This window comes from Amphiura filiformis, chromosome 13 (assembly GCF_039555335.1).
Source record: "Amphiura filiformis chromosome 13, Afil_fr2py, whole genome shotgun sequence".
Taxonomy (NCBI): Eukaryota; Metazoa; Echinodermata; class Ophiuroidea; order Amphilepidida; family Amphiuridae; genus Amphiura; species Amphiura filiformis.
The window spans coordinates 64518644-64546390 of NC_092640.1; the positions used below are offsets into that span (position 1 = coordinate 64518644).

The 27747-nt window shown below is 36.7% G+C and overlaps 3 protein-coding genes across 3 annotated transcripts in view; 1 reads left to right on the plus strand and 2 right to left on the minus strand.

Annotated features, from left to right (window-relative positions):
• The window catches only part of LOC140168648 (3'-5' exoribonuclease HELZ2-like), a 122069-nt gene that overhangs the window by 62151 nt on the left and 32171 nt on the right, over nt 1-27747 (plus strand). The window contains 1 exon segment of the mRNA XM_072192059.1: nt 416-740. Coding sequence (XP_072048160.1) covers nt 416-740 — 325 coding nt within the window.
• On the minus strand, nt 1046-16477 carry LOC140168647 (uncharacterized). The gene is made up of 2 exons (XM_072192058.1): nt 16140-16477; nt 1046-2861 (listed from the first exon to the last, which is right to left on the minus strand). Exons 1-2 carry the CDS (start codon nt 16147-16149, stop codon nt 2077-2079), a joined length of 795 nt encoding a protein of 264 aa, XP_072048159.1. The 5' UTR covers nt 16150-16477; the 3' UTR covers nt 1046-2076.
• LOC140168646 (uncharacterized) lies at nt 17834-26880 on the minus strand. Its single transcript, XM_072192057.1, has 2 exons — nt 26591-26880; nt 17834-20736 (listed from the first exon to the last, which is right to left on the minus strand). The coding sequence occupies exons 1-2, from the start codon at nt 26598-26600 to the stop codon at nt 19892-19894; spliced, it is 855 nt and encodes a 284-aa protein (XP_072048158.1). The 5' UTR covers nt 26601-26880; the 3' UTR covers nt 17834-19891.

A 27747-nucleotide genomic window follows, 5' to 3' on the forward strand; every position in this document is an offset into this window, starting at 1 on the left:
TTTAATACAGCATTTTCTGTACCTTTTCAAACCCGTTTCGGAAAATTTTCATGAATTACTCGGGAATGAGATCATGTAGACTTTGAGCAACCAATCACATAAGAGCATGTCAGGTTAGAAATCTCCTCAATGTTGAATGGCAATGAATTTTATGTCGAGCTATTTTTCCAAGATGGCAACCACCTGAGTGCCATTAATTTGGACCCTTTCCGGCAAAATTACAGCTTGGCAATGTCAACATAGCAATAAAAATATACTTTTACCTATCTGTGACATTCACATCTAGAGCAAAAAGGTCAAAGGTCACGATTTGACCTCCACAGGGGATCTTGTCATAGCGTTACCACCTGGGCTATTCTGAGTCCGCTCTCTTTAAGTCTAATCCCTTTGATTCTGTCAATCTTCTGCCCTACAGGTATAGCGGAGAAACCACCATGACCATCAGCAGTGAGGTCACTGTCGAAGGCTTCACAGGATCCGTCTTCCTACCTGCCGGAGACGGTCTCTTTGGCAAAATCAATCTCACCCAGACGCTCTGCGACGACTCGGAAGCTAGCCAGATCGTCCTCAGCAGCGTACAGTATGTCCTGGTTAAGTTTGACGCGGGTTCGTCGGTAGTGTATCAGACGGAGATTATCGCGGATCATGAGAAGGATGGTCGCACCGAGGAGTATGTGTACGTCAGGCTGAATGAGACGTGCGTCAGGTTGAACAAGTTGGTGAATCAAATGCGTAAGGAGGTGAGTACAAAGTGTTGTTAAAAAGATAGCGCTCAAATGTGACCCTATATAGGCTCATTTGTAACTCTGTGGGAAATCTGTCATTTGGATTGTCACTTTTGGGGGCCAAACTATGGTACTATAATTGGGGTCTTGTAGCATATGAGGGCTATAAATGAAGATTTGCACTTGTGGGGCTTAATATATAGTATATGCAAGACACATTTTACAAAATAAGTTAGCCGGTCGCATGGAGAAACAATACATAAATTTAGATCTGAATATCCAAAGTTGACAAAAATAAAAACAACAAATTATTTCTGAAATTGTGTTATTGTTTTATTAGCTTTCGCATGCAGTGATATATAAGAGGGACTGAAAATTGTTTGAAAAGATAATGCAGATTTTTTTCCACTTTTTTTAAACAATAAATGAGGAAATATGTTTATTATGATCACTTTATAATCTTTTTAAGATATGGAAAGGTGTACAAAACCAATGCATTTTTAGATTTTTAATAGATTATGAAGTGAACTCAAGTTACAAATCTGCCCCGTTTGGATACAAACTTGTAATTTTTTTTTTTTTTTGGTGATATTTTTTCCATAATTTTTTTAAATCAACCATGAATGATATCACCACATGGCTTTAGGTTCAGGGACTCTCCAAATCTGCATAAAAAAGGAAATTGCATATTTTCGCGATTTAAAACAAATTGGGGTGCGTTTTTTGGCCTCCCAAAATCGCGTATTCTTAGCAGGCCTAATACAGTATGTACTACTTACATTGTCCCACTCGAATATCCAGGTTCAGAAATATCTGTGCGAAATTTGTATTCATAAATACCTTGGGTACATTAATTGATATATTGGATCAATTTCTGCTCATAGTTGTTTCTACAATACTATATGAATTTCCACTCGTATAGAATTAAATGGATTTTGTGACTGGTAGACATGCAGAGAAGTTTCATTTTAGTGACAATGCATCATCAAGTCTGCAAATCTATTAACAATAAATTGTTGTAGCAGTTATTGTAGTGAATACTTGGTACATTCTCGTTGGATATTGACCCTTTGCATGGTCGTCTCAAAACGAAGTTCTAATCGCAAAGTGAGTGTTGTGTGTACATACGTCACGCCTGTCAAACTTGTGCTTTAATTACCGTGTACGCTTTACAAAATCCTTCTGTCGCATTGCTAGAAAAACAGGAGAAATAAGAATGCACTTTTTGCTCATGCGTTTGCAGGGAGAACCTCGTTTTGGTAGCAAGATGGTGGATCCGCGCAAAGGGCAAATTCAATGCAATTTCATCCATCCATGATAGCATGGTTTGATTGACTTTGATATGCTTGAATTAAATCTCATGTAAAATGACACCAGAAAATGTGGTATAAAGACTGGCAGTAGTATAAACTAGTTGTCCTGGAGTGCTACACTTCAACCACACTACATCGCCAGTAGCAAGCTGCAACACACCTGTATTACTGACTATGTCAGTGCCACCTTCAACTGATCTGTGCACACTATTGATGCTTTCCGCATTTTTCATCAGATGAACGCGAGGTCCATGTGACCTAGTCGCAATACTGTATGTAAACAGATATATGCCTGGAATGTCACAGGTGAAACGACCTGATGATGCAACAAAGTCCCCTCCAACATTGGTGTGAACTTGTTCAAAAGGCAAAGCTTCACTATTGGAGGATGGTGTGAAGCTGGTTCTTCTTACAGCTGAAAATGCTGACAGACGACTCCGACCCATTTCACCCTTTTGACCTTTGACCCCGGATGTACCGGACAATCCTACTGTTCCAGCTATTCCTGCAGGACCTACTTTTCCCGGTGGACCTCGAACACCAGCCATTCCACTTTCTCCTTTCAAAGCAGGATTTCCAGTGTCCCCCTTTTCACCGCGTGGTCCAGCTTCTCCGGTGATACTCTCTCCTCTTTCTCCTCTGGGGCCAACATTGCCTGGTATACCATTAGTGCCGGGTACCCCAGGAATTCCTGGTGTCCCTTGGCTCCCAGCTGGACCTTGGCAGCAGCTGTTACATGACAGTGGCTGTTGACTATCAGTTTGAGCATTGGTTGTTGCCTTGTTCCAAAACAAGAACAATCCAAGGACAAGAATGCATATTCCTGGAAAGGAAAAAAAAAGGAAAAAGACCAAATTAAACCAAAACATTTTAACCCATAAACTGGAACCTGCTGCAACCTACCAAGATTCTAGACAATTCAAGACAGCCATAGCTAACTAAACACAGTTTCATGTAACCCAAATGATGACCTTTGACCTCAATTTTATTTTTTATATATTCACTTCATATCAAGGATTTCACCCACCAATGATCGGACAAAGTTTAAAAGTTCAGCCCACTATGACCTTTGACCTCCTTTGACCTTTGAAACCACCCTTTCAACGGCGCACGCCCGGTAACTATCTATATCCGAAAAATATTGGATTGATACGTTGAAGCACAGTGAAAGGTATAGCTGGACAGATAGACAGACAGACCCACACACACACGCACCCCCCCCTACCCACATAACCCTGAAAATGGGGACATGGGTAGAGATGTAGGAAATTGGGGACAACCTATTGCATGACATTATGCTTGAAATTTTTATTGCTTATGTGTAGGTATACCCTACTTATCAACAATCTGTAGTGGGAATTACAAATTTCAAATTCCTTGTCCTAGTGATTTTTTACATTGGAACTGTGGACACACACCAATACACACTCAATGAGATTTTTAACATGAAATATGGGGATATAGAATATCCCCATTTTAAATGTAAAGTTCTGGAAGTGTGTATGGGTATTTAACATATTAACTGGGGACATTGGAACTGTGGACACACCAATACACACCCAAATGAGTTTTTAACATGAAAGAGGGGAAACCGGAGTGCGTTCATATAAAATGTGAACAACCCCTCTCAAGTTCTGGAAGGGTGTGTATATAAATGTTTAAAGCCAATTTTAGCTACTTTAGGAAAAGTATTGAGAACTAAAATGAAATGAAATAATAAGGAACCCTGAAAGTACATTGTATACATGTTTTAATTCTCCCAGTCCTGGGGTTCTTTCAGATCTGGAAAAATTATTCTTGTGCTATATTTGCCACATTTCCCTTCAACATGGCAGGATTCCCACAGGAGTCAATTGGGGAAGTAGGGATATCTCCAATTCTCTTTTGATTACATGGGGGTGTGGCAGAATGTTGCAATTGGTCGTATGCCATGAACTGGGTACGCTAAAATGGGGGAGCCATTTTTTGTCAAGTTTCATTCAAGTTTATTCTTAAAGTACTTGACTGTGTTCAAAGTATTTGGTATCAATTTATTGCTAGAGGTCTGCTCTAAAAATAAAACCATTTCCAGCACATTTGGACTAGTATTGCATTAGTGTTGCATTTGAACTACAGGGTGTCCCAAAAAAAAGAGGCCCCACATTGCGCCCTCTTTTTCTCCTATTTCTGAAACGTTGATCAAATATATTTTGGTATGTAAAGAAACCCTAAATCGTTAGCTTTAATTAAACCAAAACAATTCTTTCAATCGGCTCACAATTTTGAAGATATGCCCTCTTTAAGAAATGTACCGTTTTCACTCTGTCCACGGATGAGGTTTGGCTACATCAAAGATTTAAACGAAACACACGGTTAATGACATGGATAGATAATAGCATTAGTCTTGGGAAAGCATTCACTATAAGCGAGGATCACCAGCTAGCTTCAAACATCTTCGCAACCTCGTATGACTGCTGCATTCGCAAGTATCCGGCGCACAAGGCCTTAAGGATGGGACGCAACGCAATTAATGCAATGAGAACTAGGGCTGAAACCTGTATTCGTCACAGAGGCAACCAGGTAGAGGGCAGAGCAGCACAGTAAACTCACTTCAAAAGAACCAAAGACAAACTAAACAGCCCTTTTCAGGGTTACCAAAAAAAAAAAAAAGAGAAATGACTTATGTTGTCAATAAAAAGAAAGCAAGAAACGAGAAAAACATAAGTAATTGCAAGTATAGCAAAAGAAGTCCCATCCCACATCAATTTCGCCCAAATTAATGACACTTAACAAAATCCATAACCCATAAGCCCACCGGTAAAGCCCATTCCTTTAAATAAAGTTGTTATTTTATAAAGTTATCATCGAGGAATGTTTTATATTCATGCATGGTATATGCACTTTTCAATCTTTCTTTAAAAGGACATATCTTCAAAAGTTATGAGCCGATTGAAATAATTGTTTTGGTTTATTAAGGGCTGGGGTATGAACGTTTGGACAGTATTTATTTTGAGACATTAGAGCACATCAGACATATCGAATTGCATTCTGAATATGAAGAATGTCATTCTGATATCAAATAATTTGAAATTTTTTTTTTTTCTATTTAATACACATTTTATGGCAAATCATTAAAAATTGATATTTTTGATATTTAACAGTACTTGAAGTAAACTTTATAAATCTGATGATTTAAACTTAAAGTGTATGTAGGTGGGATGAAAAGCCGACGACCAATAGAAAATTTTGACCTTTCAGTATTGAAGATATGGATTTTTTTCCCAAAACACCAAAAAAATTAGGTCTTTTTGGGAAAAAATCCATATCTTCAATATGAAAGGTCAAAATTTTCAATTGACCGTCGGCTTTTCCTCCCTGTTACATACACTTTAAGAATATATCATTAGATTTATATAATGTACTTCGAGGACTGTTATATATCAAAAATTTGAAAAATATCAAATTTTTATAATTTGTCATAAAATTTGTATTGTATTGTGATTTTTAAAAATGAAAATTATTTGATATCAGAAAGACATGCTTCAGTATTCAGAATGCAATTCGATAGGTCTGAGGTGCTCTCATGTCCCAAAAAATACTGTCGAAACGCATAATAAACGCTCATTTTGGATCCCTTAAAGCTAACGATTGTAGGTTTCTTTACAGGAATTGAAGGAAAGGATGTATACAAACAAGCTAAGCATGATTCAAATGTGGTTATTCCAACAGGTTGTGTTCTTTATGTTGGAATAGATATGATACATGAAAACAATAAATTTGTACTTCGGGTTCAAGACCATGAAGACAATATGTGCTCAATATCCGCCTAATAATATACCATATTTAAAGTCACCCTGTATAGTACCATTTTGCATAGAGATGACAAATAATATATGTACTTAACAGAATGTACAAAGGGCCATTTAATTACATAGAAGAAAATGAAGTTTGTATTCCATGACTACACTTACTACATTAAACCTGTTTAATTTTGATGAATTTCGTACTAATGAGTCAAACATAATCACCCTGTATAATATGTTGATCACCCTGTATACTTAATATTTGAGTATAACTATGGGCAGAAACTCAAGACTCATGTATTTCTCTTTCTAATTTACATTTTCAGTGATGAAATATAGGACTGCTACTTAAATAAAGAAGTTAATTGATCTTCAAATTAATTTTTTTAACTTCAAAAAATACAGTCGAATTTGACCACCCTGTATGATCAACACAGAACACCACCAGTCGTCCCATTTATGATTTGTTTGTGGGCCATTGTCATATTTTTTTAAATCCACATCTGTTTTGACTTGTACATTTTGGGAGAAAAAGATGACTCAGGTATATCAAAATTTCAAAATATGTATTTTTTTTATGTTACACCCTACAGGAATTTTACCCGCCCTGAATATTGGATCTCTTTTTGCCGTATCTAACATCCTTGTAATAAGCTTTCCAAAAATATATACGTGTGTGCACTTTAAATGTAAGGAATAAAAGTTATGCTTACTGCAGTACATATTGGTGACGTTTATGTCATTTTTCAGTGTGTAATATTCATGACATACGACCAATTACAGACACTTATTTCATGCTGAAATTGGGGATACACAAAAGGTTTCTTACCAGTCAACTGGGGAAGTATCGCAAATTGGGCACAAAGGTGTGGCACAGTGTCGCTCTCACAGACACTTATTTCATGCTGCAATTGGGGATACACACAAGGATTCTTACCAGTCAATTGGGGAAAAATAATACCGCAAAAATAAGGATATCCCCATTCGATCTTCTTTTGATAACAGAATGTCACAATTGAAACCTAAGTATGGGCCCAATTTTCAGCAGCTGTTCTCATAAAAGATTCTTCTCTACAGACTCCAGTACAAGGTATCAATTTGGAATTGGAGTGGCATAATTATAGTTTCTGTATTTTCTCATCTTCTCTGGTTTAATCAACAGTTCACACACCATGCAAAATGGAACAGGACATTGGTAAATGCCAGTTTAGGGATTGTGCAAGGTCTTGATCGATGTGAATAAAGTGTTAAGTTTGTCACCCATTTTCCCTTGTCTGCTGTATGAGCATAAGAATTTATAAAGATGTTGTTTTAACAATAATAATTTTCCCTATCCAGTAATGATGTCCCGTGTTATATGAGATGATAGATATTGGCCTATACTGGTACACAAAGAAATGTTAGTACCAAACTGGGGATGACGTACTACAATTACAAATCAGCAGGCCTAGGACCAGGCTAAGGTAGCCTAGGTCAACATAGTAGGCCTTATCCTGACAAAACCAAATCAACATCAAAGTTAAGGTCAACGGAATATCCCCATTTCATGGTATTTCCCCAATTGACTGGTAAGGATCCTTGTGTGTATCCCCATTTACAGCATGAAACAAGTGTACATAAATTATGGGTATAATCAGAAATAATGGCACCAAAGTGTGACAAAGTGGTCAAAATTACAAAGAGTGTTCTTGCGACAAGTGAGTTTTGGAACATTTATTTTATGCACCATGTAGTCTTTATATTTTCATAAGTAGACTATTAAGTGACTAATTTGAAAGAATGTGGTACTTTATAATAGCAAACATTTCAGAAAATGCCATGAAAACCCATGCAAAACTTTTTTAACTTGTACATTTTTTACAGTGCATGTTTCAAATACAAGTACCTCTTTTCACGCTAGCATGTAACACTCCTGACCATATGGGGAAGAAAATTGGGCATATTATTTTTTACATGACAGCTATGACACCATATACCAAACACAGTTTTTGAAGGATGAATTTCCGTGCTGGTCTTTTTCATACAACAACCTCACGGTGCCATTATTTTTTACTTTACCCATTATACATACCATTCTAGTTTTACTGTTTATAATACAGTGGCCATAAACCAGTAGAAGGGGCCTATTAGATACCATTGTCAAATGAATAGAACTCACACCCTAGCACGTGATTTACTATGAGTATGAACATCACAAATTGAAAATCTAGGCCCCCTATAAATAATATAAACCCCGGAATATAAACTCGTTAATGAAGAAAACAGCATGAAATCAAAACAGTACTCTGATATCCACATTGCTGATATGAAATTCTGAATAGATATCAACAAGTAATCATGGTAATGACAAATTGGCTTCTGACAGAGTTACAACAATCCCCCAGAAATCAAAATTGGCAGCCAGAATGTTGACAAATTTCTGTAGGCTACATACTTGTCAATTTCAGCTTATAACCATGCAAAATTTAGTTGCAACCCAGCAAACACAAAAACGTTTTAAAAACGTTTTAAATAAGTTATATTTTGGCTTTTGGTTTAGGTAAAACGTTTTAATAACATTAAAATGTCGGGTTATATAAAGGTCATGATAACGCTTTTAAAACGTTTTGTATGAAAACACACTACAACAATATTTTTTAAATGTTTTCAAAAAATGTTATTTTAAACTATTTTTGCAAACATTTTTGCCAAATATTTTGTCAATACTTAAATAACATTATGTTAAAATATTTGAACCCAGCAAACACAGAAATGTTCTTAAAATGATTTTTTTAAACCTTTTAATAACATTTAAATGTCGGGTTATATAAAGGTCATGAAAACGTTTTTAAAACGTTAATTGCAAATATTTTGGGCAAACATTTTTCATAAATTGTTTTTTCAACCCCAAAATAACATTCTGTTTAGAATGTTTTGTATCAAGTTTTCAAGAATGTTTTTGGAATGTTATTAAAACATTTTTATACCCTTTATATGTTTGCTGAGCAGTAGATTATCAAAAAATGTTTTTTAAGGTTATGAAAACGTTTTATACTCTTAATATACCCTCTATATAACCAGACATTTAATCGTTTTCTGACAACCTTTTATATCCTTTTGCGAATGATGTCGAAAACGTTTTGTGTTTGCTGGGAAGTTACTTACGTTGAAGTTGAAAAATATGCACAAGTCAAATGAGCTGCTGGCCACATTAGGTTCACTTTTGTCTATGGAAACGGGGACATCAAATTGGGTTGGCTTATTATATTTTGTCAGTGGAAATGGGGAGATCACATCAGTTATTTTTTTTTTTCTGTGGAAATGGGGACACACTCAGCTTGATTTTTGACTGTGAAAATGGGGACGTCACAACAGTCTGGTTTTTGTCTGTTGATATGGGGATGTCACCTAAACTGTGTGTAAACTGCATTGTTAAAGCATCTTACACACATGTGTGTGGCAGATTGGGATAAAACCATGCAAACTGGGTATGTACCTCAAATCACCCCAGATTTTCAAAAATGCATTTTTACATCAAATTTTAACATATTATGACCATTAGAGAATTGGGGATATCCCCATTTCACCGTATGTCCCCAATTGATTGGTACGAATCCTTGTGTGTATCCCCAATTTCAGCATGAAACAAGTGCCCCCCCCCCACCACACACACACAGACTGCTCATTATTTTAGTATACTAGACTAGGGCTCAAGCTAGCTGTGAGGGCCCTGTAGATGCAAGAGCACCTGCAGCATGGTAGAGATACTGTTTGACCCCTGATGACCCTTTTGACTTTTTGACATGTTCCCATTATATTGAGGATTCTTTTTACCACGTTTGAGCCTAATTGGGCATACTCTAACGTTTGACACCATATGACCTTTGACCTAGAGTGAGCTCGATTTTATTTTGTTAACATGCTCCCATGATTTGGAGAATTACTTTCACCAAGTTTAAGCCCAGTCACACAAATTTTAAAATTTAACCCCTTAATGACCTTCTCCATATCACGGGAGCATGACCCTCAGGGCACCTGAAGTTGTTAGAGCACCAGCAACATGATAGCTATACTGTTTTTTCCCCTGATGACTCTTTTGACTTTTTGACATGTCCTAGCCCTGTCACATTGAGGATTCTTTTTACCACGTTTGAGCTCAGTTGGGCATACTTTAATGTTTGACCTCGGTTTGATTTTGACATGGAGAATTACTTTCACCAACTTTAAACCCAATCAGGTGAAGTTTAAATTTAGCTCCTGGATGACTTTTGACCTCTTATGACCTCAATTTTATTATTTTTCATGCTCCTCTCATGCACACTCGCTATATAACAGTGTGCATGATTGGTCGAGAGCCGGGCATAAACAACGTTAATGCCCACTTTTCCAATCATAAACAAGCCGTGCTGGAACTGATGTACGCTTGCGAGTCATATATACACACTTGATGCTCATGGGCTATTTACTCAAAGCACGAGCGATGAACGCGATAATCGCTCCCATCCAAACATGATGAACTGAGCAATTAAACGTTTTCTCTCAATTGAAGATGGAAAAACTTTTAAAAAGAAAAAGGAAATGGTAGTTTTTAGTTGTGGAGGAAAGTAACAGCACATAGAATGTTGAGTATGTATGAATGGGGTTCATTCATATATTTTCATTACTAAATGTTGTTTATGCCCTCAGGCAAAAGCAATCGTTTAAGTTTTGGCAAATTTAATATCCCAGATTACTAACTCTCTATAATGACAATATGATTCATATGACATGCCAAACAGATTTTTTCATCACTCTAAGTGTTAAAATATGCAGGGTCTCCTTAAAACAAAAAGTCATACAAGCGAGGGGGTATCCAAAAGGTTTTGAAATCACCCAGAATCTATCATTATCAACTATATCATAACAGAATAAGATAATAATTTTCGTCAAAATTTCAAGAGCAAAGAAGACAAAGAGAGAAGATTAAAATTCAAGTTCACAATTCTGCAATTGGAAACACATCATATACTTTTTCTTACCAGTATTGATATGTTACATTTGAGGCATACTTTTGATTGGTCTTGTATGTCATAATAGGGAAGGAAAACATAATTATGTTTGGTATCTAAATAATTGCATAAATTAACTCTTTCCAAATATGTATTTTGATTTCCCCTCGACCAATCCTTGTGAAAGATCTATGAAGGTTCAAAATGGTATCAGGACTTTTGGGACACCCTGTATCTGTCAAAATCGCCATTCAAAAAAATAGTAATTGCAACCCAGATTGTTCAGGATTTATGGTCGGCCACTGAGGGCAACACAACATTTTTTTGCCTTATAAAAGAAGACAAATGTGGGCACTTAGTTTGAAGACTCTAGAAATGCATATATAATAACAATAATAATAATGTGTTCAATTTAATTTAAGGACAGATGCATTTGGTTATTAGGCCTAATTATTCTAGAAATAGGTTCAAAATTATGACAAACTTGCATTGTAGACACAATTGTTCAATTTATATTGACCATTCTTGTGTATTTTTATGCCTCCACCGCGAGGCATACTGTTTTTGCAATGTTCGTGCTTCCGTCCGAGCTTCCGTGGTTCCTTCCGGATGCTGTATCTTGGGCATGGATGGGCGGATTGACTTCAGATTTTCAGGATAGGTGGGTCATGGTCAGGAACCCTGGATACTTTTTTTTTGGGTGGGGTTGAAGGTCATATACAAAGGTCATTTGAGGTCAAATTGTAAATTTGGTCTCATATGAACAGTTCAAATCCTATGGGCATGTAACTTGGTGGGTACAGTCAACATTTAGAGCCAAATTTTTGGAAGGTCATTTTGGGGTCATCTGGGGTCAACCAGGGGTCATCTGAGGTCAAATTAGTAAAAACTGTCATATGGTCATGAAACTTGGTGGGTACCATCAACATTTAGGGCCAAATTTTTGGAAGGTCATTTTGGGGTCAACTGGGGTCACCCAGGGGTCATCTGAGGTCAAATTAGTAAAGACTGTTGTATGGGCATGTAACTTGATGGGTACAGTCAACATTTAGAGCCAAATTTTTGGAAGGTCATTTTGGGGTCATCTTGGGTCACCCAGTGGTCATCTGAGGTCAAATTAGTAAAAACTGTTGTATGGGCATGGAACTTGGTGGGTAAAGTCAACATTCAGGGCCAAATTTTGGAAGGTCATTTCGAGGTCATCGGAGGTCATCCAGGGGTTATCTAAGGTCAAATTAGTACAAACTATCATATGGAGAGGGCGCAACACTAACTCACTCCGCATTTTATGTCCCAACGAAATTCGGCTAATATAGTCCATAGTGAATATGAGATTGTAGCGACCATATCTACCGACATGTTCACTTTAAATCACTCAATATTGGCTCATATGAATTCGACAAGTGTCTTTAATGATAACATGTAGAAAAAAACTGGACAATTGATCTCAAAAGCAATTCTCTGTGGCGGATTAAGAGAAAACCCCATTTTGAAATGTGAGTGGTGAGTTTAGTATATTTTTATCTATTTTTTATTGCAATCATAAAATAGCGAAAAAAAGTCAATGGTCATCGATATATGTCGACAAAAGTTTTGGAATCTAGAGAAACAGAGCTTTAATTTGATACCAAATTTATTTTGCCAAGTATTGCAGGGACGCCAGGAATGGCGCTTGAAGTAGGCCCAATTCACACGTTATCCTATGGGACGCTGAATTAGTGCTGCGCCCCTTGTAACGGCCGTCGTTATGAACGTGTTCCTTTTACATTCTTCGCGCCAAAAATAAGAGCGCGCTTCACAAAATGTGTTCTATTTCAATCATGATGATAAACAAAGATTACAAAAAGTCATCCTCATGAAAAATGATTGGAAAAAACACTTTATTGGCCGAGTAGGCGCCTACAAAGTCTAGATATGCGTCCAAAAATCCTCAAAAAGGCTCAAAAATGGATTTTAAGGTTAATAGACATTGTTAATCTGCATGAAGCCATTTTGCTGAATATTCAGTAGGCCTACGCAAAAAGATCATAATTGTTACCACTGGAACGGGGGGGGGGGGTATTTATACTTCAAACTCAATAATAAATGATTTGCAAAAGAAAATGGCAACACTGATAATCTAGAAAAAAAAAATTAAACTTGGTTCAAAGACGTGCTCAAATTGTCGTCTGTCACTAGTTTTTATGGGTTTTGTACAAACTTTCGCATATTGGAGGAAAAGTCGAAATATTCGATTTTCGGCATTTCGGCACTGATCTTTAAAACATCATTTCTCTTGAACGGAATGTCGCAGAGACATGAAATCTTCGGTGTTGAGCTTCAAATTTTCTCTAGTTTACATAATGAGTAATAAATGTGGATTTTAAAACCTTTTAACACCTTGTTACGGCCGTCGTTATGAATGCGTTCCTTTTACATTCTTCGCGCAAAATAAGAGACGCGCTTCACAAAATGTGTTCTATTTCAATCATGATGATAAACAAAGATTACAAAAAGTCATCCTCATGAAAAATGATTGGAAAAAAACACAATATTGGCCGAGTAGGCGCATACAAAGTCTAGATATGCGTCCAAAAATCCTCAAAAGGCTCAAAATGGATTTTAAGGTTAATAGACATTGTTAATCTGCATGAAGCCATTTTGCTGAATATTCAGTAGGCCTCACATAAAAAGATCGCAATTGTTACCACTGGAACGGGGGGGGTATTTATACTTCAAACTCAATAATAAATGATTTGCAAAAGAAAATGGCAACACTGATAATCTAGAAAAAAATTAAACTTGGTTCAAAGACGTGCTCAAATTGTCGTCTGTCACTAGTTTTGTGGGTTTTGTACTAACTTTCGCATATTGGAGGAAAAGTCGAAATATTCGATTTTCGGCATTTCGGCACTGATCTTTAAAACATCATTTCTCTTGAACGGAATGTCGCAGAGACATGAAATCTTCGGTGTTGAGCTTCAAATTTTCTCTAGTTTACATAATGAGTAATAAATGTGGATTTTAAAACCTTTTAACACCTTGTAACGGCCGTCGTTATGAACGCGTTCCTTTTACATTCTTCGCGAAAAATAAGAGACGCGCTTCACAAAATGTGTTCTATTTCAATCATGATGATAAACAAAGATTACAAAAAGTCATCCTCATGAAAAATGATTGGAAAAAACACTTTATTGGCCGAGTAGGCGCCTACAAAGTCTAGATATGCGTCCAAAAATCCTCAAAAAGGCTCAAAAATGGATTTTAAGGTTAATAGACATTGTTAATCTGCATGAAGCCGTTTTGCTGAATATTCAGTAGGCCTACGAAAAAAGATCGTAATTGTTACCACTGGAACGGGGGGGGGGGGGTATTTATACTTCAAACTCAATAATAAATGATTTGCAAAAGAAAATGGCAACACTGATAATCTAGAAAAAAATTAAACTTGGTTCAAAGCGTTGCTCAAATTGTCGTCTGTCACTAGTTTTGTGGGTTTTGTACAAACTTTCGCAGATTGGAGGAAAAGTCGAAATATTCGATTTTCGGCATTTTGGCACTGATCTTTAAAACATCATTTCTTTTGCACGGAATGTCGTAGAGACATGAAATCTTCGGTGTTGAGCTTCAAATTTTCTCTAGTTTACATAATGAGTAATAAATGTGGATTTTAAAACCTTTTAACACCTTATAAGAGGGCGCAACACTAAATCACTCCGCATTTTATGTAACAACGAAATCAGCTAATATAGTCCATAGTGAATATGAGATTGTAGCGACCATATCTACCGACATGTTCACTTTAAATCACTCAATATTGGCTCATATGAATTGACAAGTGTCTTTAATGATAACATGTAGAAAAAACTGGACAATTGATCTCAAAAGCAATTCTCTGTGGCGGATTAAGAGAAAACCCCATTTTGAAATGTGAGTGGTGAGTTTAGTATATTTTTATCTATTTTTTTTTGAACTGAAAAATAGCGAAAAAAGTCAATGGTCATCGATATATGTCGACAAAAGTTTTGGAATCTAGAGAAACAGAGCTTTAATTTGATACCAAATTTATTTTGCCAAGTATTGCAGGGACGCCAGGAATGGCGCTTGAAGTAGGCCGAATTCACATGTTATCCTATGGGACGCTGAATTAGTGCTGCGCCCCCTGGACAGGAAACTTGGTGGATACAGTCAACATTTAGAGCCAAATTTTTGGAAGGTCATTTTGGGGTCATCTGGGGTCACCCAGGGGTCATCTGAGGTCAAATTAGAAAACTGTCATATGGGCATGGAACTTGGTGGGTACAGACAACATTCAGGGCCAAATTTTTGGAATGTCATGTCGGGGTCATCTGAGTTTATCCAGGGGTCATCTGAGGTCAAATTAGTACAAACTATCATATGGGCAGGAAACTTGGTGGATACAGTCAACATTTATAATTAAAGACAGAGATAAAAAGAATTTATCGCGTCTGATGTCACTGTCAATTACGATCCTTGATTGGTTTACACAGGTTAATCAGCTGCAGTAAAAGGAAGACCGATCTATCTGGTGCTGATCGGAGAAAAGGAATAGCAGCAAATGGCAAAAAAATTATGTACTTTTACAAGGCAAAAAGCAGCTTTTCTAGGCATTGTGGACATGGTGCCTTCGGTTAAGAAAGTTTCCTACTATAAAGACCTAACTTTTGAGATGGTTTGCATGTACGTGTCGAAAGGTGCAAAATTAACAATAAGGCGCCCGGTTATAAATCCGCATTCAGCAAGTCATCATCACGACACTTGTAAACAAACCGTGCTCGAGTTTGATTGACAGATGGCGTCAGACGCGATACATTCTCTTTATCTTTGTCTTTCATTATAGAGCCAAATTTTTGGAAGGTCATTTTGGGGTCATCTGGGGTTTACCCAGGGGTCATCTGATGTCAAATTAGTAAAAACTGTCATATGGGCATGAAACTGGGTGGGTACAGTCAACATTTAAAGTTAAAATTTTGGAAGGTCATTTTGGGATCATCTGAGGTCACCCAGGGTCATCTGAGGTCAAATTACTAAAAAAAATTTATGGCCATGAAACTTGGTGGGTACAGTCAACATTTACAGTCAAATTTTTGGAACTTTTGTAAATTTGGTCTCATATGAACAGTTTAATTCCTAATGCAACCAAACTTGGGTCAATGCTGCATTATGGGTACCCTCATGTATTGGTGGTATCCAAGAATTTAATAACTGTTATAATAAATTTAAATCGCCCCATGGTGGAGGCATCCCAGTCGACGCCTTTCGTCGAAAACCGCGACGTTTCTAGTTTTAATTTATTTTCCTGAAAAGCAGTTTCTTACAAACAAAAAAAAAAAAAAAAAAAACTTAACCTACCTCTCATCATGAATGTTGTTGTTTGCCAAGAATGATAGTTGTTTACTAGATGGTAGGCTGATATCTCCTTGTTTTTCCTCCGCTACCAACATGAACTTAAAAATTCACCCTTGTAGATGTCTGTAGTAGTGGCAATAGATGGTGCTCGGTATATAGCGTTACGGAATATTCAGTTCAGCCTGCAATCACTCAAAATTAGACATTCAGAAAGTATCTAGTGTGCTGTGTTAATATTCAACTGACAGTTCAGTTCTAAATCTGTAAATCAGGCTTTCTCCAGTCACACAAATTAGGTACAAATTGTAATAAGCTCAGCTGTCACACCACCAAAATGTTGCTGTCCAGGCATACAATATAAAGATCCCAGATTCACTTGATATATATACGCAATACATGGAGCTACAGAGCAGTTCTGTGATTGGCTGCCCAGTATATGCAATGACTTGCTGTTAGTTTGACAGTTAATGCCTACATGTAGTAATAATAGTATATGTACTTTAAGCCAACTTGTCACGCAATATGATTTCAGAAATGACTGTGCTATCCGTAAGAGAGAAACTCCCTTCCGTTATTGTAAATAATGATACATAGTTTGATACGTGATTTGGCAAATGAAAAACAGGTATACTTTAAGCAATATGGTATCAGGAGCAGTTATAACTTTGTACTTTTTGCTTTTGAAAGTGATGTTTTGAAAGCACATGTTTTCGCGCCTAAAGTGGATACTTTTAAGTGTTTTCCACACCAAACGGTTACCGGTGACTTCATGATGACAACGGGGGTTGGCCTGGATCCCAAGTTTTCAAACTTTCACAGTGTTATCATCCCCTTTCTAAATATGACCCAAATGGACTTTTTACAATGCATATTTTGTTTTTTTTTCCTCAAAAGTTGAATTGGAGGTTTGAACATTTGTGACTCCTCGCCACAACTGAGCCCGGATGTCGCCAATCATCATTTTTGAGATATTCAACCAAAATATTCTGCTTGAAATTAGCTTTAAAATGATGTATATCATGTCTATAGTACTTGACATTTAAGTAGTGAAAATCAATAAATCCTTTCTTTCCTATTGTTTATTGTTAAGTTCGATGGAGCATATCTCAATAGTGGCACTGGCGACATCCGGGCTCAGTTGTGGCGAGGAGTCACATTTGAAGAGTTTTGAGATTTTGAAATGTTGACCAATATAAGTGGTCAAAAACAAAGAAACTAATAATGTAGTGCTTCCATTAGGTTATTTATTTATTTTTTAACCAGCATCATAGGGTACATATATGTTGGTTGCAATGTCTCAATTTTGTTGAAAAATGTTTTTGATTGGTTTTTGCTTCTGATTATATACTTCATTTATACATGTAAGGTGTTATTTATCGGTACATTGGTGAAATCACATTATATTACATAAAAACATGGCAGTTCTGATGGAAATTTGTTTGCTTTTTGCAAAGTTTTTAATAGACTGCTTGTTGCATCCTATACATAATCAAAAAAAAATGTGGAATTGCATCTTTAAACAGGTCTGACCTACTTTTAAAGCTTGTCACATAACATTATGAATATGCATTCATTGACTCATTGCCAACTCCTGACACAACAATTAGAGTATTAATATTTGAAAATCAGGAATGTCAATATTAAATCATAAAAGTGCTTGAATTTGGCAAGAAAACAGAAAGCTTAATTGCACTTAAGATACATTTTACACCGTACAGGTGTCTAAAAGATGGCCTTTTCCATAACTTTTCTGATTACATTTTAATATTTTTGGTCTAATCAATTGAGTTTAAACAACATTATAATCATAAACTCATGGGCACCACTGTCTTTCTTACAGTGCCTGTGATTGGTTAATTACATGATATAATCATCAGAGTAACCAATTTCTTAACCCCATGGGCAGCACTGTCTTTATAACAGTGCCCCTGGTTGGTTAATTACATGATATAATCATCAGAGTATCCAATGAAAATACAGCTTGTAGATATCTCTTAACATTTTTAAGCTTAAAAAACTTATTTGCTGTGTGAGGAGAGCAAGTTGGAGTGTAAGATTACATGAAAAAAAAGTTTGTCTCATGAACATTTGCCCAATAAGCTAAGTGCTATGCAATTTTTTATTTAGTGAAAAGAGTCATGCTTCTATGCGATTTCTTTTTTTCCCCAGTAGGCGAGTGCTATTTTTTATAGAAAAAGGAAATCGCACAAACATAGTTTGTATGTTTTTACTGCGAGTATGAGGATATAGAAAGCAGTGCAAATGACTAGGCATTGCGACGGGCTTTGTCAATTTTTTCGTTGGTGCTCGATGAGTGTCTATAGAATTTACATGGAATCCAAAACGAAAAATAAAATCATTTAAGAAGAGCAGCAGCGCATAGGCTAATGCGCTGAGTCGTCGCCACATACTTATGCGCGTGGGTTCATGAGACAAACCTTTTTTTGGGGCCTTATTATATCACTGTGTAAAAATAAACATAAACATTATTACATCTCATCCAGTTGAGATCTATGCAGTTTGTCCACTCTGAAGTACAAAGTGACAATGCGCGTGTATACAGCGTGTAAACAGTACGCAGTGCTGTGTCTCTGCTGCAGGTATGTGTGCCTTCAAAGTTGGCACAATGTGTGTGCCCGCATCTGTACTTTGTACTTCAGAGTAGACTGACTGTCAAAATTCAATGTAGCAAAGCTTTTGGGCAATTCCAGTTGAAATCCATACACCCCCTATGGAAGACATGGCTTTCATCTCCCACACAGGGGGTGTAGATTTCAAATGGAGTCACCCATTTGGGTAACCCCATCTGTAATTCATATTCCCTGTTTGGAAGATTAAGGTCATGTCTTCCATATTGTGTGTATAATGTATTTCAACTGGGATATCCCAATAGCATTAAATATTTTGACATCAAATACCCACTGTCTATTTCAATTTATGCCCTTTGAAAATTAGTATTTCCTATTCTGTAGACCTTTTTTTTTTTCTTGGGCTTATGGTTCGCTGGAGGAAGCGCCAGTTTTCAATTGGTTTGTGAAATAAGCAAAAAGGGGTATATGTGTAGACTATACCACTGCCTCAGCTAGATCTATAGTAACACAACTATCAACAATATTGTTAGCAGTCGATTACAGAGAGCAAAAGAATTAAGCAGGGATGTAAATCTTCAAGAAATTTCTGGAATTTCAGAAATTTTGCCAAAAATAATCTGGAAATGGAATTGGATTATGATAATTCGTCATATAAAGAGCCAAAAACCTTTTAAGGAGGGAGGTGATACCCTGCAGTGTATTCCCTGGACAACCCCCCCCCCCTAAATGTTCCATACCGCACGCAAGCCCTCAGACACCTTAAAAGTATTAAAAGGACCAGATAAATTGTCAGGAAATGGATAACAAATTATGCCCATTTACACTCTTTCTTAGTTTGTTTACTATTATAAAATGTTTATAAAAAGTGGTGTAAGGTGGATGTGCCACAGTGGAAAACATAAAATTTCACTTTGTAACCATACAAATGTAATTAAATAATTATCAATTAATTAGCTAATTTTGGTTGCTGAGACTTAACAAAATGAAAGCTGACATTATTAAAAAGAAAATAACGAAAAACCACTGTACGCCATTATGGAATGAAGCCGATGAATTGTTATACCTAGCAGTTTATTACTTACTACATTCTCATTTGATATACAATGCAACTTCATCCATACATGATGGCATGGTTTAATTGACTCTGATTATGCATTGTTTGAATTAAATCTCATGTAATAGAACACCCGAAAATGAGGTATACAGTTCGGTAGTACTAAAAACTATTTTTCCGTGATTGACAACCTTCAACCACACAACATTACCAGTATCAAGCTGCAACACAGCTGTATTACTGACAATGTCATTGCTACCTTTAGATCTGAACACACTATTGATTTTGACTTCATTCATCATCAGTTGAACACGAGGGGGGAATGTCTTAGTCCCAATATTGTATGTAAACAGATAGATGCCAGGAATGGTGCAGGTGAACTCTCCTGTCGTTGCAACAAAATCATCTCCAACGTTGGTGTGAACTCTTTCAAAAGGCAAAGCTTCCCCACTTCTGGATGACGTGAAGCTGTTAATCCTTACAGCTGAAAATGCCGACACACGACTCCGTCCTATTTCACCTTTTTGTCCTTTGTCCCCACGATGACCAGTCACTCCCATTTCCCCGTGGTGACCACGAGATCCTTTTGGTCCAGCTATTCCTACAGGACCTGGGGATCCTACTGGTCCAGTTCTTCCTATAGGACCTGGAATTCCCCGATGACCTATATCATTCATCTCACCTCTTTCTCCTTGCAAACCAGGTTCTCCGGTGTCCCCCTTTTCACCGCGTGGTCCAGCTTCTCCTATGGTATTGTCTCCTCTTTCTCCCCTGGGGCCAATGTTGCCTGGTATACCATTAGTGCCCGGTACCCCAGGGATTCCCGGTGTCCCTTGGCTCCCAGCTGGACCTTGGCAGCAGCTATTACATGGTGGTGGTTGTTGACTCTCAGTTTGAGCATCAACTGTGGACTTGTTCCCAAGCAAAAATAGTCCAAGGACAAGAATGCATATTTCTGATGAGAAAAAAGTAAAAACAGCAAATTAATCCCAAAATATTTCTGACGAGAAAAAAGTAATAACAGCAAATTAATCCAAAACTTTACAATACAATTTTAACGGACTTGTAAAAACAAATTTATAGAGTCTTATATATCGTTATGAATACGGCAGAGTGACGAATCCGTAAAATCGCTGTTCTGAGTAAACGGCGTTTGAAAATATTGGTACCATTGCATCGGCCCTTCTAAAATATGAGAACATTCGTGAGCACTCATTTGAAATGTATATTATAGAAGTGAATGTACCCTAATTATTTGCAATATTCGCAATTTCTGAAACAATCGATATTTCCCTCAAAACAGGTATTTACAGCTATTCGGCTTTATGCTAAATCCAAAAAGTGTCAACCGCTGCGCAAAGAGTTGTATACGGGGACAAATCCGCATTCAACTACGTGTAAACTATAGCACTCATCCTTGATTTGGGGATTTTATATTAAAATTGCTGGTTGTCCTAAGGCTATAGCTCCTAAACTTGGTATATAAGTTATAATTAGTCATCCCCATAATATTTAGTGAAAACTCCAGTTGAAATCAAGAATTTTAGAGTAGATATAACAATATTGGCCTATATTTTGTGTATAATTTTCTGTGATTTCCCAATTTTGCGACGGCGCTCTGACATAATTACGCCATAGCGATATCATGTGGGGAATGTTTGTACTTATTTTGCTATCACTAGATAGAAGATATCTATAGCTACCCATTGGTATCAAAAATAACAGTATATGACATGTAATATAAGAAATTCTGAGTTTCCAGCTATACTATACAATTTATCAGCCTGTTTTGTACACCTAAGTATATGATTCGTCTTTTGGTCAAATTCATTAATCGCACTTAGGCGTGATTCGTCCAAATCACAATTTCAATATCTACGTCGGGAAGTAAGATTTATCATTAATTTTTGGTGGAAATGAAAGATCGCCTGATACATAATCACAAGCATACAGTAACTCATTTTGCTCAAAATGCTCGATTCGTCACTCTGCCGAATTCATAACGATATAATCTAAAATAAATGGATTTCAGAGAATGTCCCTGTCAAAAACAAGACTTGGTATTTTGGTAATCTTTGCAACGATGAGGGATTAACCTTTCTCCAAGCTGTTGCTTTGGTTTTTGCCTAGAGCGCCCTTTTCAAAAGGGTATGGGTAATGGCTGGGTAGGGTGGGGAAGGGTGAGGTCAGGGGGGTAGGGTAGGGTATGGTGTGGGTATTTGGTAGGGATGGGGTTTTGTCTAGAGCACCCTTTTCAAAAGGGTATGGGTAATGGCTGGGTAGTGTGGGGAAGGGTGAGGTCAGGGGGTAGGGGTAGGGTGTGGTATGTGTATTTGGAAGGGATGGGATTTTGTCTAGAGCACCCTTTTCAAAAGGATATGTGTAATGGTTGGGTAGGGGCGGGGAAGGGTGAGGTCGGGGTAATTGTAGGGTGTGGTGTGGTATTTTGTAGGGATTGGGTAGGGTGGGTTTTTGCCTAGAGCAGCCTTTTCAAAAGGGTGTGGGTAATGTTGGGTAGGGGATGGGAAGGGTGAGGTCTAGGGTGTGGTGTATATAGTAGGGATTTGGTAGGGTGGGGTTTTGCCTAGAGCACCCTTTTCAAAAGGGTATGGGTAATGATTGGATAGGGGTGGGGAAGGGTGAGATCGGGGTAGGGTGTGGTGTTGGTATTTGGTGGAGATGGGGTAGGGTGGGGTTTTACCAAGAGCTACATTTTCAAAAGGGTGTGGTTAATAGTTGGGTAGGGAAGGTGAGGTTAGGGGTAGGATGTGGTGGTGGTATTTGGTAAGAATGGAGTAGGGTGGAAGGTTAAATGTGTGACAGTTGAGTTGGGGTTAGGTTACTTGTGGTTTGTGGTGGGGTAGGGTAATAATCAATCAATCAATCAATCAATCAATCAATCAATCAATCAATATAAATATATAAGATTTAATTTTGGTCAATAGACTTTTCAAACAAGCCTAGTGGCACTTCCCTGATCAAACCATCAAACAATAAATCATTGAACTGATCAACCAATCTACCAATTAAGTTGTCAATCAATTTTAAGTTAATGACTTGTGAGTGTGAGAGAAGTGATTGACTGATTGATTGATTGATTGATTGATATGTTGATTGCTATGACAATGTATGTTGATCACATGATATATTATTTTGTGTGATGGATGACTACTAAATTAATCTGTCATTATGGTAGAATAGATCAGTGGCATAGTTTCTTGGTATTGGGAATGGATGGAATAACTTTTTTAAAACAAATTTAAATTACGAGCACTGGGAGTGCACAAAATTGCCATTCTGAAGTTAAAATGATCAAAAATTATACTGGAAGAAATGTGTGAAAAACGGGCGAGGGTCATTGCATGGAACATACGGGGCACATTATCAATTTTTTGGTGGGGATGCTCCCTGGGAATTCAGTGATGAAGCTGAGCAGTGTACGGGAAGTGGGGATCTTTCGGCACTGCAAAGGGTCAAAATAAAAAGGTCTTTCTAGAAATGTGAGGAATGAGCAATTTAGGGGTCTTTAAGGTGGTACTACACCCCTTGAAAAATGTTGTGACTAATTTTGCATTTTTCTCAGAAAATAACTAGACACTGGTAACAAAATTTATGTATATTATAGGGACAAGGAATCCAATTACTTCACTGAAATTTCAGTAGTAAGTAGTTTTAAATGTACCTCATTTCTTAAAAGATCAAAGGTACATTCTAGCGGTACCTCTTTTCTTATCATAAATGATGTACCGCTTGTCTTAAGTCACTGAAATTTCAGGGTAGTTACAGGGTAGTTACTGAATTCCTTGCCCTATAATATACATAACTTTTGTTACCAGTGTGTTATTATTTTTTGAGAAAAATGCAAAAATAGTCACAAATTTATCAAGGGGTGTAGTACCACCTTAAGAGCTGAAATTATCAAAATCAGGTGCCTTTCAGCACTTGTTTTGGAAAAATTTAGCTGTTTTACAGAGCCATGCATGGTCCAAAAACAGGGTCTTTCCAAGGGGGTCATTTATGGTAAGTAGCCACCCGAACCATACCCTCTTGTCGATGGCAGAGATTCATCTGCAGCCCCCATCTACCCTATATATTATTATATCATCAATCTTTATTCAGCAAAACAGACAAACAAAGAAAGTAATGAAAAACAAAGACTGGACTTACGCCCAGGACAAGTTGGTAGACAAAAGTCATCAACTATGCAGGGCTATGCATGCAACGACGCGAGCAACGAAAAAAACTATAAACTGGACGAGTGCCAAAGAAGATTAAAGCTGGAGGTGGGGTTGATCAGCAGTGCCCCAGGAAGGATCATGGCGGGCATTCCAAATAGTGTAGCTGGTCAACAGGGAAATTTTGCTGAGGTCTTTTGGCAAAGATCTCGGTGGTTTTGACTTACCAAAAGAAAATATAGTAACCAAACGCTCTTTGGTTTACATACTATGGAAAAGAGATGGTGTTGATTTTAAATCATAGTGATCGATCAATTGATTTTTAAATAATATTGCTTATTTGTTTGTCGTCAGAAGGAGATTAATTTTGAGAGTGTGTGTGATTGATTGAGTAATAAATAAAGTATACGCTGGCGAAGTTACGTAATTAATCGGATTAACTACCATAGCAATAGGTACAAACAATTTTGAATATACGCGCTGCACTACAAGCAGGTTGCACTCATCACCTGTCTTCAATCATATAATAGATTGAATACAATACCGCTCTTTTCAAAGAGACTAATCTTACAGGTGCAAGTGATTAGCATTTCTTTGACATCTATGATTCAATGCAGAGGTACTGCATGAACGTTGTAGTGCAGCGCGGTATAATCAAAAATTGTTTGTACCTATTGCTATGGTAGTTAATCCGATTATTATGTAACTTCGCCAGCGTATAGGCTGATTGCTTTAATTTCAACCTTTTTTTTCCAACAGAGGCATAACATTTTGTTTCAAAATCTAAAATTTATTTAAATTGAGATATTTTTGTCAGAACAGACATGCCATAATAGAATCATTCCCTTTTCTTTAGTATCTCCAATTTGAGCCACACTAAATTGCATTCTATATACGAGGAATGTCCTAACATCAAATAATTTTAATGACAAATTTGCAGTATAGTACAAATTTTATGGCAAATAATTAAAGTTTTATTTTTTTTTGTATTTTGGATATATAAAAAGTAAACTTTCTAAATCTAATGATATGTACTTAAAGTGTATAGCAGAAAAGCCGTCCATCATTTGAAAAATTTTGACCTTCGTATTGAAGATATATACATTTTTTCCCCCAAAAGACCTAAAATTGACCAATTTTACAATGACTTTTATCTGAATCTCAAATTCAAAACGTTTTTATTTTAAGGACTTCAATCAATGAAAAAAGTCTTGGAATGCTTGCGTGTAAATAACGGCAAACTGTCACCCCCTCTCCCCCGTGCAATGTTGAGAAATGCCAATGTCTTCAGCAGTTCCCCAATGTGTTCCAACATTGCATGATGGGGAGAGGGGAAGGGTAAATCATTGTTGTAGATGTCATGTTTGTTCCCAAACACAATATACGTCATTTCCATGAACACAAGAAATTCTGCACGGAATTTCAACAGAGTGTGCCAAGCATTCCAAGGACTTTTTTCGTTGATTGTTGATAAAACGAAAAAAATAATGAAATGATTTATTACTTTTTAATGTTTGACTGACTGTATGATACGAGTGTCTATACTATTTTGTCAAATAAAGTATTCCTTCGTCGAAACAACCTTTCTAGCTTCGTTGAACGAACTAATTTTAATCTTCGTCGAACCCTGGGCCTCAAGGAAGAACAGATGATTAATTGTGTTTTCAACTGATTGAGTGTCCCAGGTTAAAGAAGAAATAAAACAAACAAACAAACACATGAGTACACATTAGCAAAAAATGCTTTTTAATCTTCAGTGACTTTTGTCAAAAGAAGAAAATTCCATAGTGCGTTGAGGGTCTATATTGTGTGAGTAAAAATAATGAATGTGCCAATCTTCATTTGAATGACAATAGCTTCCAGATGCAACAATCTATTGGCTTCTGACTATCAGATCGTTAAGTTCACATTATGCCCCTGCGCCAAATAAGCATCCAATCACTTGGGAAAAATCCTAATTTCAAAACTAAACCATATTTGGGTAAATTCATTTTCTTAGTAGATGCACATTCTAATCTTGCACATTATGACACCACATTGAATCCAATGTGACCTCAAGAAGTAAAGTTACAAGCATTTGATTATACAAAGAGAAACTGGCCTATTCAAAAATCCATGGACTAGACTTCTGGTTTGAGAGTGGTTTAATTTATGTGTGCCTTTTTAAAAAAATTAAATTTAAAACAAAAGGAACAAAAGAAAATGGACAAAAGAACTGAGAAATAAATAAATACATAAATACATTTTTGAAAAGTACAGAGAAGAAAAAAATAAAATAAAAACTTACTGCTCTAAATAAAGCTCGACTGAAGAAATTGTGATGTCTCTTTGTGGCACTTGTTGTTTGAATCTTTTTGCCTTGTATAGGCCAGTTAGTCACTTTTAAAACTGGACCTTCGTCTAATCAAATGCTTGTAACATATGTGGATTCAATGGGGTGTCATAATGTGCGGGATTAGAGTGCATCTATTAAGAAAATAAAGCGAACGGAGACAGGAAATAGTTATACATTTAAAAAAATAGATTTACCCAAATATGGTTTAGTTTCAAAATTAGGATTTTTTTTTCAAAATGTTTGGATACTTTTTTGGTGCAGTTTAATATAAAAAAACAAAGTAATGAATCAAAACCTACCTCTCATCATGGTTGTTGACAAGGATGATGTTGTTTACCAAGAATGAAGTTGTTTACAAGATAGTATGTTGATCTTCCCTTGATGATGTTCAGTACTTATCCAGTCAAACAAATAAGCAAGTAGCTTATGCCATGTGTTACTTTTCAAGTGGCAGTTCAGTTCCAAATCTACAAATCAGACCTTGTCCAGTCACCCAATTTAAGTACAAATCGTAACTCAGCTTAGGAAACTTCTCAAAACATTCTATCGCCTCCAAATCTATTACCTCAGTCACTTGCTCACAGAGTCGAGATGTGATTTAGACTGAATAGAAGAGGAATAACTCCTCATATTTATGCAAAAATTAATGGAATCAAAACATATTACAATGTAATTAATGCCCAATCAGAAACTTGAGTGAGATTGGTACTAAAACTCCCCTAACCAATCATAAGCTTCATGAGTGGGTTCAGATATGAACTTTTGACCAATCACAGGACTGGTATGATTCAGACCACCAGTGGGTGGTGGTGGTGTCCTTTGAGGCTCTAAGAATCTTGGAAAGGATGATACATTACTGCTTAACTTGCCATCTGTTATGCCTAACTGTATATCTTCTGAGAATTGTATTTCATTTACGTTGTGATTTAAAAAAAAACATCAAGTGTTACCCATGTCCCATAAGCCTACTTATTTTAAAAAGTGTTTCAAGAATTAGGACTATAGGTTAAGTTAAGTTTCACCTTATCCAATTTCATACAGCGCGCACATTCAAAATTGTTTTCCACTTAATTTGCCTGCGTGGTGAATCATTTAGTCATTAAAGATGAATAATTTTGCGGGTGAACAGGCATCTTTCAATTTGAAGTTTATCTATGTTCTGAAAAGTTTCAAAACTTTTTAACCTGAATAATCAGTTTGTTTTCTATCATTGCCTTGTTTTCCCATTGATCAGGGAAATTCTTTCAGAGACATCAGTCAGAGATACTTCCCAACATACACTTGTAAACTGTACTATGAAGTCATGCACAGTGCAGTGCAGTCTACGAGCCAGATAGGCCTAAGTATACATGTACACTGATAGAGTTGTGTGGTGTAAAATTTGAATTTTTACCCAATATTAAAAGGGCATTTTGTGATCCACAGCCTCACCTTTCACTTATCTCAAAAAAGTTGA